This window comes from Ylistrum balloti, unplaced genomic scaffold (assembly GCF_031769215.1).
Source record: "Ylistrum balloti isolate Yb309-2 unplaced genomic scaffold, AGI_CSIRO_Ybal_v1 Utg369652, whole genome shotgun sequence".
In the NCBI taxonomy this organism is placed as follows: domain Eukaryota; kingdom Metazoa; phylum Mollusca; class Bivalvia; order Pectinida; family Pectinidae; genus Ylistrum; species Ylistrum balloti.
Genome location: NW_026781907.1, coordinates 2,062,798 through 2,075,562, shown reverse-complemented (window position 1 = coordinate 2,075,562; position 12,765 = coordinate 2,062,798). Strand labels below are relative to the sequence as shown.

Sequence of the window (12,765 nt, the reverse complement as noted above, 5' to 3'; positions counted from 1 at the left end):
TTAATATTTGATAACGTCAATTTATCACCAACAACTAGAAATTACTGTTAGTGCACGTATTATAAAACAAGGCATTCAATTGAGAATGAAACATGCATAACTGATACATGTTTTGATTTATTCGTTTATTTTATTTATTGATTGATTGATTTTTCACATTATCACGTTATCTGGAAGAATTTTCAGAAATGTTACCCAAAGCAATCAACAAATCAGAAAAAAGACATACCACGAGAAAAAAACTCGAAACAATGCGAATTTATACGTGAAACTATTTACGCAGCTTGATATTTACAACTGTATACCTGTTTTTCGGTCAAAAGAATAAAGAAAGTAAACACGCGATTTAGAGGTGACCGAGAAACAGTAGCCTCACATCCTTCATATTTCTATCTAGTTCACGTCCATTTCCTTTCACGACGCAGAGTAACGCCCACCAGTAATGTCGTAGTTGTACATATTTCATAATTTACATATTGCTCTGAAAAAAGACTGTACGCCATCACGTGAAATGGTTTATATACGTTATGTTTGGACATTTCCATTGGCTTCTTTATTCGAACTTACATCAACACGAGAGTACAGCCATACTAGACTACAACGATAATGGCAGAAAGTTTTGCACGTGCAAAGTATCCGCAATTTAGTATACATTGGTACTTGGCGTTTCTGTTAGCATGTTTTACAACAGCACAACAGGAGGGACGTTTGGAATCATTATATCGCAATATGCAATACCCACCAGGGCATGAACAATATATCCCTGCGATTACATTACGGAGGTATCTACAGTTTGCCGAGGCTGACGACGATCCCTCATACCGTCGTGTGATCGGATCACGACTAGACTTTGCCGACCTTGAACAAGTCAAAATACTCTACTCCAATCAAGGTAAAGTAATACAGTTTAAAGTTATTTTGCTTTTTTTGGAAAAATATAATTAAGGCATGCAAGGCTCTATCTAATTCGACTTTAACGCTACTCTACTTCAGTTTTTATGTGTTTTATAATAAATATAACTTACGGCCGAAAATTTCTTATCAAGAAAAACATCTTTAATTTGATACACGTATTCTCTTTTAAATGTCTTTAAAATTAGTTCTTTGAAAAGTAGGCACTTACACCTGACATCTTCCTAACTGTCAGTAATTAACTGTATATATTATTGATTTCTCTTAGCGAATGTTCAAAGTAAACATAAGCTTATCATTGATTTAACGTCAATCATACTAGACTTATGTTATTCCATGCCATACGTTTTTCATACAAAAAATCTTCCATCTCTTTCCACTTATAGACCAGACAAATATTTCTATCGAGGCATGAGAAAATGGTTGTAATCCCAGTTACTTTCAAATGTATATATCAATTTAAGGATGAACAATAAAATAAAGCAATGCTTGTCCTGTTGTACAACAATTTTAAGGATGAAAAATAAAAATAAAGCAAGGCTTTTCCATTTCTTGTACAAATAAATCTGAAGTAATTAACTATAAATAGTTATTCCATGCCATACATTTTTCGTACCAAAAAAATCTCTTTCCACTTATAGACCAGACAAATATTTCTAACGAGGCACGAAGAAATGGTTGTAATCCCAGTTACTTTCAAATGTTTTTATCAATTTAAGGATGAAAAATAAAAATAAAACAAGGCTTTTCCATTTCTTGTACAAATAAAACTGAAGTAATTAACTGCCACCGTCCCCGCTAAGGAGAGGGGGATCAGGTTAAGTATTTTCGGTATCCGAAAAGCAATCAATCTGGCGATGGTTAGGATGACTGGTCTTTAAACGGAAAGAAGAAAAGCGTATGGAGTGTTAGGATTTTTATCGTGTGAATAATTGAGTCCGACAAAACAGTTCAGCCTCATTTTACAGCTTCAGTCTATTAATCGCAAGATGAATAATGATTATATCCCCCACATTGCTTTTATCTTCTTATGTACAAATTTAGATCAGGAGAGGTCATGTTTCTGAGATGTTACTTCTGTAAACATGGTGCATCATTCAAGATAATTGCTATATCAAAAATAGATAGCTGTCATGTCATGTCTTTTAATTGCAGAACCCGATAGTTGTCCCCTTGAGATGATGATCCCAAGAGAATGTTAAATGATATAGTGGTCCTCCTGAGATGATGATCCTACGAGAATGTTACCCGAGATAGTGGTACTCCAGTAATGATGATCCCAAGATGTTACCCGAGATTGTAGCTTTCCTCTACAGATGGGAAATGATGATCCGATATGTTACCTGAGATGGTGGTTCTTCTCCTGAGATGAGAGATCATCCCAAGAGATTGTAACCTTAGAAAGTGGTCCTCCTTCAGATGATCCCGAGAGAATGTTAGCTGAGCAAAATTATTATTCATTAAATGGTTTTCTCAATGCGATACTCGTGCAAACAAACCCTTCGACCCAAATACATATTGAGCATGCATGCCTTAACTCGATGACGACGTCGTAAAAACTAACTTGACAATCCAAATACACCCGGTACATGCATGCCAAAACTCGATGACATCGTGAAAACCAAGGCGACAATCCACTTAACAGTTCTGCCAAAAACTCGATGACGCCGTAAAGTCTTTATTTTTATACACAAGGTACAGGCATGCCGAAAATCTGACGTCGTGAAAACGCAATTTCTAAATACACCATCTTACATAACATCATCTATGACATGAACACCTTAATATCACTCTCTCAGGTAACATTCTTTCAGCATCTGAACATCTTTTCAAACAACTATCTGAGGTAATATTATCAACACCTAAGGAGGACTATTATCTCAGATAACTTTATCATCACCTCAGGTAACATTATCATCATCAAAGGAGGACCACTATCTCAGGTAACATTATCATCAGCTCAGGAGGACCATTATCTCAGGTAACATTATCATCACCTCAAGTAACATTATCATCACCTCAGGTAACACTATCATCACCTCAGGTAACATTATCATTACCTCAGGTAACACTATCATCACCTCAGGAGGACCATTACCTCAGGTAACATCATTATCACCTCAGGAGGACCACTATCTCAGGTAACATTATCATCACCTCAGGAGGACCACTATCTCAGGTAGCACTATCATCACCTCAGGAGGACCACTATCTCCGGTAACATTATCATCACCTCAGGTACCACTATCATCACCTCAGGAGGACCATTATCTCAGGTAACATTGTCATCATCTCAGGTAACATTATCATCACCCCAGGAGGACCACTACCTCGGGTAACATTATCATCACCTCAGATAACATTATCATCACCTCAGGTAACACTATCATCACCTCAGGAGGACCATTATCTCAGGTAACATTGTTATCACCTCAGGTAACATTATCATCAACTCAGGTAACATTATCATCACCTCAGAAAGACCATTATCTCTGGCAACATTATCATCCCCCCAGGAGGACCATTATCTTAGGTAACATTATCATCACCTCAGGAGCACCATTATCTCAGGTAACATTATCATCACCTCAGGAGGACCATTATCTCAGGTAACATTATCATCACCTCAGGTAACATTATCATCACCTCAGGAGGACCACTATCTCAGGTAACATTATCATCACCTCAGGTAACATTATTATCACCTCAGGTAACACTATCATCACCTCAGGAGGACCGCTATCTCAGGTAACACTATAATCACCTCAGATAACATTATCATCACCTCAGGTAACACTATCATCACCTCAGGAGGACCATTATCTCAGGTAATATTATCATCACCTCAAGAGGACCACTATCTCAGGTAACATTATCATCACCTGAGGAGGACCATTATCTCAGGTAACATTATCATCACCTCAAGAGGACCACTATCTCAGGTAACATTATCATCACCTGAGGAGGACCATTATCTCAGGTAACATTATCATCACATCAGGAGGACCACTCAGGTAACATTATCATCACTTCAGGTAGGACATTACATCATCACCTCAGGAGAACCACTACCTCGGGTAACATTATCATCACCTCAGAAGGACCATTATCTCAGGTAACATTATCATCACCTCAGGAGGACCATTATCTCTGGTAATATTATCATCACCTCAGGAGGACCACTATCTCAGGTAACATTGTCATCACTTCAGGAGAACCACTACCTCGGGTTACATTATCATCACCTCAGGAGGACCACTATCTCAGGTAACATTATCATCACCTCAGGAGGACCATTATCTCAGGTAACATTGTCATCATCTCAGGTAACATTATCATCACTTCAGGAGGACCACAATCTCATCTCAGGAGGACCACAATCTCAGGTAACATTATCATCACCTCAGGAGGACCACTACCTCGGGTAACATTATCATCACCTCACATAACATTATCATCACCTCAGGTAACACTATCATCACCTCAGGAGGACCATTATCTCTGGCAACATTATCATCCCCCCAGGAGGACCATTATCTCAGGTAACATTGTTATCACCTCAGGTAACATTGTCATCACCTCAGAAAGACATTATTATCACCTCTGGCAACATTATCATCACCTCAGGAGGGTAACATCCATCACCTCAGGAGGACCACTACCTCAGGTAACATCAGGTAACATTATCATCACCTCAGGAGGACCACTATCTCAGGTAACATTATCATCACCTCAGGAGGACCATTATCTCAGGTAACATTATCATCACCTCAGGTAACATTATCATCACCTCAGGTAACACTATCATCACCTCAGGAGGACCACTATCTCAGTAACATTATCATCACCTCAGGAGGACCACTATCTCAGGTAACATTATCACCTCAGGAGGACCACTACCTCAGGTAACATTATCATCACCTCAGGAGGACCACTATCTCAGGTAACATTATCATCAGCTCAGGAGGACCATTATCTCAGGTAACATTATCATCACCTCAGGAGGAGGACCATTATCTCAGGTAACATTATCATCACCTCAAGTAACATTACCATCACCTCAGGTAACACTATCATCACCTCAGGAGGACCGCTATCTCAGGTAACACTATAATCACCTCAGATAACATTATCATCACCTCAGGTAACACTATCATCACCTCAGGAGGACCACTTCCTCAGGTAACATCACCATCACCTCAGGAGGACCACTATCTCAGGTAACATCATCACCTCAGGAGGACCACTACCTCGGGTTACATTATCATCACCTCAGGAGGACCACTATCTCAGGTAACATTGTCATCACTTCAGGAGAACCACTACCTCGGGTTACATTATCATCACCTCAGGAGAACCACTACCTCAGGTAACATTATCATCACCTCAGGAGGACCATTATCTTAGGTAACATTATCATCACCTCAGGTAACATTATCATCACCTCAGGTAACATTATCATCACCTCAGAAGGACCATTATCTCAGGTAACATTATCATCACCTCAGGAGGACCACTATCTCAGGTAACATTATCATCACCTCAGGTACCACTATCATCACCTCAGGAGGACCATTATCTCAGGTAACATTGTCATCATCTCAGGTAACATTATCATCACTTCAGGAGGACCACAATCTCAGGTAACATTATCATCATCTCAGGAGGACCACAATCTCAGGTAACATTATCATCACCTCAGGAGGACCACTACCTCGGGTAACATTATCATCACCTCACATAACATTATCATCACTGGTAACACTATCATCACCTCAGGAGGACCATTATCTCTGGCAACATTATCATCCCCCCAGGAGGACCATTATCTCAGGTAACATTGTTATCACCTCAGGTAACATTATCATCACCTCAGAAAGACCATTATCTCTGGCAACATTATCATCCCCCCAGGAGGACCATTATCTTAGGTAACATTATCATCACCTCAGGAGCACCATTATCTCAGGTAACATTATCATCACCTCAGGAGCACCACTATCTCAGGTAACATTATCATCACCTCAGGAGGACCATTATCTCAGGTAACATTATAATCACCTCAGATAACAGTATCATCACCTCAGGTAACACAATCATCACCTCAGGAGAACCACTACCTCAGATAACATTATCACCTCAGGTAACATTATCATCACCTCAGGTAACACTATCATCACCTCAGGAGGACCACTTCCTCAGGTAACATCACCATCACCTCAGGAGGACCACTATCTCAGGTAACATTATCATCACCTCAGGGGGACCACTATCTCAGGTAACATTATCATCACCTCAGGAGGACCATTATCTCAGGTAACATTATCATCACCTCAGGAGGACCATTATCTCAGTAACATTATCATCACCTCAGGAGGACCATTATCTCAGGTAACATTATCATCACCTCAGGGTAACATTATCATCACCTCAGGTAACATTATCATCACCTCAGGAGGACCATAAGTAACATTATCATCACCTCAGGAGGACCACTATCTCAGGTAACATTATCATCACCACAGGAGGACCACTATCTCAGGTAACATTATCATCACCTGAGGAGGACCACTATCTCAGGTAACATTATCATCACCTCAGGTAACATTATCATCACCTCAGGAGGACCACTATCTCAGGTAACATTATCATCACCTCAGGAGGACCACTATCTCAGGTAGCACTATCATCACCTCAGGAGGACCACTATCTCAGGTAACATTATCATCACCTGAGGAGGACCACTATCTCAGGTAAAATTTTCATCACCTCAGGAGGACCACTATCTCAGGTAACATTATCATCACCTCAAGAGGACCACTATCTCAGGTAACATTATCATCACCACAGGAGGACTACTATCTCAGGTAACATTATCATCACCTGAGGAGGACCACTATCTCAGGTAACATTATCATTCCCTCAGGTAACTCTATCATCACCTCAGGAGGACCACTATCTCAGGTAACAATGTCATCACTTCAGGAGGACCATTATCTCAGGTTACATCATCATCACCTCAGGAGGACCATCAAGAAAACAATATTCCCAGAGAATTTTCTAAGTTCAAAGGGGCATCACTCTGCCAAGAAGGGTTACAGACAACCAGGAATCGAACTTAATCTGTTCCCTTCCAACATGAAGCCATATACTAAATTTCATTTTGATAATTCAAAACATAATCGAAAAAAGTTCGGAAAACTTTCGTACGGACGCCGCCGACGCGTGACGACGGACAAAATGATCCCAAAGTGTCCTCCAGCTCTGCAGGCGACACAAAAAGTGATGGATTGACAGTCATTGGTGTATTTTTAGAACATGGCCACCATCTTGAATGATGCATCCTATGTTAACATCAATCTCTAGATAACATTGTTGAACAACTTATTTCCGGGTATAATTCAACTTGTTAAAAGATTTTATGTAATGAATAAAAAATTAAATGTAACAAGAATTATATTCTATATAGGTTTGAGAACATTTGTGACAAAGTATTCATACAATTAGAGACGTAATGAATTGCTTTCTATTGCAGTATAGACAGTTATTTTCGTGGAACACTTATCATATACTTATACTCTAGGTAGGTGTGAGGGTGTAAATGTATGGTTGTGTATGTATGTCGATGCGTGATTGTATTAATATATAAAATGTATGTTATTGTCTGAAAAAAAGAATGAATTGCTTTATCATATAGACAAGAAAATTTATCTATGTTCACAACCATTACCTCTTGCAAGCTTTTGCCTCTCGAGCTCTTTGAGGTCACCGCTTCTGTTGGTAGACATTCGCGATGTCCTCACTTTAGAAATAAATCTTATCTGATAAACAAGTAACATACCTGTACGAGTAAGTATTTGATATATAATAATAATAAGTGATACCCAAATCAATCTACATGGGGTCTAAGAGATTTGTGTTATCAATGTAATGTTCTTCTATTGAAGCAGTAACAATAGCATAGTTGTAACTGTTTCTCTATTAAGCATTAATGTTCCAGTAACGATAGGGATGAATTGTACGGAAGATCATAAAGGAGTATAACTTACTATCCTTTGTAAACATTGATGGTGATATCCAATTTTCCGGAAAGTTAAACAATGTGGTTACTTTAAATAATATAAAAAACGAATTATTACCTTTATTTCATTTTATAAAAAATGTGAAACAAAACATACTAACTTAATAACAACAGATGAAGATTGACACACACGACGGCCGGAGTTTAGTGTGTGAGGGAACCGCAGTACCTATAGAAAACTAACTTGGTCGGGTAGACAATCATACAACTTTCAGCTCGTTCCTCTAAAAAACAGGGGCGTAGCTTCCATAGAAAGAAAAAGCCCGGGCTTGCATATAAAAATTCGTGCATAGAGTATGTCGGACAAAATTACAAAACTAAGGTTGAAAATAAATATCTAATATTTTTGATAAATAAAAAAAATATAGATAGAAAATTGTTGAACAACTAGGCCTAGTGCATTGCTTTCCGGAACTTTATACACGTCATACTATTCTACTTCTTACTATCATTTCAACGTTTCCGATTATAATGTTGTTAAAGTGCAAATTTTCAAAATGAAGAAGGCTTCTGGATTACAGACGTCGATCGGCAAGTTTTTCAAACAAAAAAAGTCGAATCGAGTGACCACATTAAAAGTGACACATCAAAGACCGAATGGTACATGTAACCAAGATATGGAAATTGTCATGGACATTTTCGCGAATCAAAAGAACAAAAAGTTAGCTGTTATTTTGTCAGGGGTTCAAAGTATGTTGTGAAATAGATAAAAAAAAAAAGCCTGTCTCAGAAAACAATTCAAAACATCTTTGAAATCATGAAATTCATTTTCCGTCGAGGGGCTTTGCCCCTCCGATACCCTCACCAGGGGCCTGCTTTGGACCCCCTGGGGGCCCCAGCCCCCGCCCCCCCCTCCCCACCCCCAAATGAAAATGAAGTAGACGTATAGTGTTTGTATGTTTCCACATATCATATCTCCACTTTTGCTATATAGTTTCTGCTTCACAAAATAAATACTAAGCTCAGTATAAATAATTAAGTCATTTCCCTTGTGTTCTTTTATATTGCTATATTGTAATACAGACAACACCATATATTAGTTTATAAATAATTCATAAGGCCAGACAGAGGCTTCTTTAAATTTACACGAGTAATTTATAAAGGAACCTCAAAGCCAGACATGCCCTCGCAACAGGCAACCAAAGTCTTACCAATTTTATTGTATACTTAATTTGCAGACCGTAAAATCATTGCTAAATTGTATTGTGTATCAGACCGTAAAACCATTGTTAAATTGTATTGTGTATCTAACACTTGATATCAGAAACAAATGCACCAAGTACCATTAAAACTGGTCACATATTTTAGATTTCTTGCATCTTTAGATTTATAAATGTAAAGAGAATATCACCAGAACATGAGAAAAACACTGAATATGACCTTTTTCTACAGGTGATAACCATCCATATTTTGTAATACAAGTGTTTCAGTCCTTCCTAAAGCTGATCAGTTGACATATTTCATTGCAGTTGGAGGAGAACAAGTTTTCAACTTACCAAAAACAATCAACAATATTTCTAAAATCCAACGAGCAGACCTTGTTATAAAGGATTATGATCACAATTTTGAACGAGTACGGGTGTCGCCTCCGACGGGATCCCACACTCAAAAGCTTCACTGTAAGTGTTACATGGAGTAGATAATGCATTTCTTTAAAATTGATGCATCAAATTCATTGCAGGGGAAAGAGAACACATGATGAGCTACGTTCTCAAAGTGTAGAGTTGTAAGCACTCTCTCATATGTTAAGACAATGTCAATCAACAACTGACTCAACGTTATTATTGCCTCCCACCCCGAGATTTATAATTATCGTCAATACATGTACCTATGCCCATGAACAATTATGTCAATTTTTAGAATCCCACCATTGTTCAGTACTTGAATATTTTTGCAACGTTGTGAAACAGAAGGGTATTGGAAGCCCTTTTTGATCAATGTTTTTTTCAATTTTATTGTTATAAAAGTCCTGTTTAAGATGTAAACTTCCATCCAGGAATAGGAGTGGGGTTGGGTCTAACCATTTTTATTTTATATCTATCTGAATATAGATTTTCCCAGGCCCTCGATTTATACAAAACTGATTTTGATTCACACATTCGAAACCACACTCAACATATATAAAATGGCTCCCTTCCCCAAACCAAATTAGAAAGAGATTTTTTGTTCTATATCATTTTTAGCTTTGAATTGTGAAATAGAGAAAAAGGTGATAACAGAAAATCATAATATCACCTGGAAGATTGAGCCAAATTAACTATCTTTTATTTAATACTCAAATTACATGCATTTTATCATTTTTCTGTTTGATTTACTAATCACACATCCCTTACTTCTTTTATTTAAAAGGATTTTTTTCCCTTTCTGAATGAATTAAATGAAATGATAACGCAATGACTATGGACGGTAGGTGTATGATTTCAATTTAATTTCATTTCATGATTACATTTAGAAATATCCTACAGTATGTCTAGCCAAAGCAAAATTCTAGCAAACATAAAAACAATTTTCTGGCTATCGTCTCATATTTTAATCCTGTGTTTGAACTTATTTCAGTTTGGAAAATCGCAAAGTGGACAGTCGAAGGACATGCATTAAATGTCACACATCGTCTATATCATCATCTTTCTAATGGCCACAAAACAATCAGATTCAGAGTCTGTGTGAAAAATAGAAAGCGATATCTGCGGTGTGGGCACTTCAATAAATTCTCCATCGCCCTTGTTATTCAAATTAATTTGCATTTAGACTTTTGGAAGGAGTTTTCTATGCATACGCCTTATACAGATGTACTAGATAAGCTTGTTGAAAGAGAAACATATCGAATCAGAATCAAAAGATCTGAAAATCAGGAAATGACTGAGATTCCCTCGCAGAACACGCCAGCACCAATTGGATCATCAGCGGAACATTTGGAGACAAACCTATGTCATGTGCACCCATGGACAGTGAGTTTCACGGAAATTGGTTGGAGTTATGTTTCCAACCCTACAAGTTTCCATGCAAATGTTTGTGTTGGTGGCTGTCCGACGCCATTATATGACCATACCAGTATGAAATACTCCCATCACTCGGGAGTTGTAGATTTGTATCGTATGTACCATAACGTGTCTAGGCATGGCATTCCACCAGATGTGTGCTGCACAGCTTCGGAAATGGCACCACTTTCCATAAGTTACGTGGAAGATGACGCTAACATACTTGTTCGTCTAGATGGAATCAGGGTTACCGCATGTAGTTGTCGCTAAAGACGAAATGGTGGTTAATCATATTTTCTCATAGGATCGACTCACAGCTGATAACTCATAGTCACTCTTTGATGAAATGAATCAGAATCAAGGACAAGATCTCTGCTTTACTAAAGTGACTTGCACAATTATTGTGTCTAAAGGAACAAGAATACATTGGCATGTCCTTTCATAACTGTTGAATGACAATGAAAATATATTTTTGTTTTTGAAATGTGAAATGGTGTATAAAATGTAAAGAGAACAAGTTGTCTTGATCTGCAAAGAAAGAGTGCTCCATGTCATCACAAATGTATATCAATATACAATTTTGTAGAATTATACAACTTATATATTTGGAAATTCCATGCTCTTTTTTGCTCAATGCTCAATTTTGAAGGAAACTGAATGAATGTGTTTTCACCAATATGAAAACATGAACACAGTTATAATTTGTCAGTCGTTTGTGCCTGGTGTGTTCTCACACATCGTGAAATGTTGTGCTGTCTGTCTATTGTAATATATCAGAGTGGAATAGGTATAAAATTAGACACATACTGTCATCAAAAACATGCAGTAATTCATGCAGGTTTTCCCCGGGGACTCCGGTTTCCTCCTACTACTAAGACCTCTTGCGCACTTCCATCCGACCCAACTAAAAGTAATTACTATAACTTTGAAAAAATCTGTTCCATATCTATTGTAAAATAAATAATAAAGTTTAAATTTCTTTTCATTTGGTTTTATTCTTTTCTTTCAGTTTCCAAATATATATGCAGAATATGTACGTGTGAATTCATATACTTCAAAGTTAGATGTCTTTTTATTGGTTAGTTAAAGCAATATACAAGCCCAGGGTAAACATGTGTAAGGTAAATTTAAAATATCCACTAAAAGCGGTATTAATAAATCATAAACGAACCTACACATATTTGTTGTCCAAATTTAGATTAACTCCATCAAACACCTATGCATGATGTGACCTGTGCTTCCCGGCAATATGCATGTGCAAAGAACCTATCTTGTTTTACATTATCCTGTGAATATTAATTACACTAAGTTTATACACTTTAATATCAGGCAAAGGGAACTCCGAGAGAATTTTTTTCTTTATCATAAATGCAGTTACAGTGAAGTATTAAAAATAACACAGTAACACTATCTCTAATAAAATATCTTCCACTTTTACTGCATCTTTCATGCAAAATATCACCATCCTAACTAACTCTCCTAATCACAACATTTCATCTAGAATGACTAAGTGCAAATCATGTCAACATTTATAAAAATTGTCGGTTGCACAGAATTGATGTTTGACCAAAAAATAACTAAATACTTCTTAATTGAGATGGACCGACGCATAAAGCAATTATTGTATACGACTTTAACTATATTTGTCTGTGTGAGAAGGGTGTGTGTAAAAATAGTATTTTATAATGGTTGTACCAAAAGCACATTCATATGGATAACACATAAATCTGTTCTCTCTCTGACCACATAAAGAACAATTAAACCTATGATGTTTAATTCTGTAATTGAAATATT

At 37.4% G+C, this 12,765-nt stretch overlaps 1 protein-coding gene across 1 annotated transcript; it reads left to right on the top strand.

The window, feature by feature from the left end:
- Positions 1–606: 606 nt before the first annotated feature.
- On the top strand, positions 607–11,241 carry LOC132557187 (bone morphogenetic protein 15-like). The gene is made up of 3 exons (XM_060221687.1): positions 607–892; positions 9,463–9,612; positions 10,550–11,241. The coding sequence occupies exons 1-3, from the start codon at positions 607–609 to the stop codon at positions 11,239–11,241; spliced, it is 1,128 nt and encodes a 375-aa protein (XP_060077670.1).
- Positions 11,242–12,765: the final 1,524 nt, after the last annotated feature.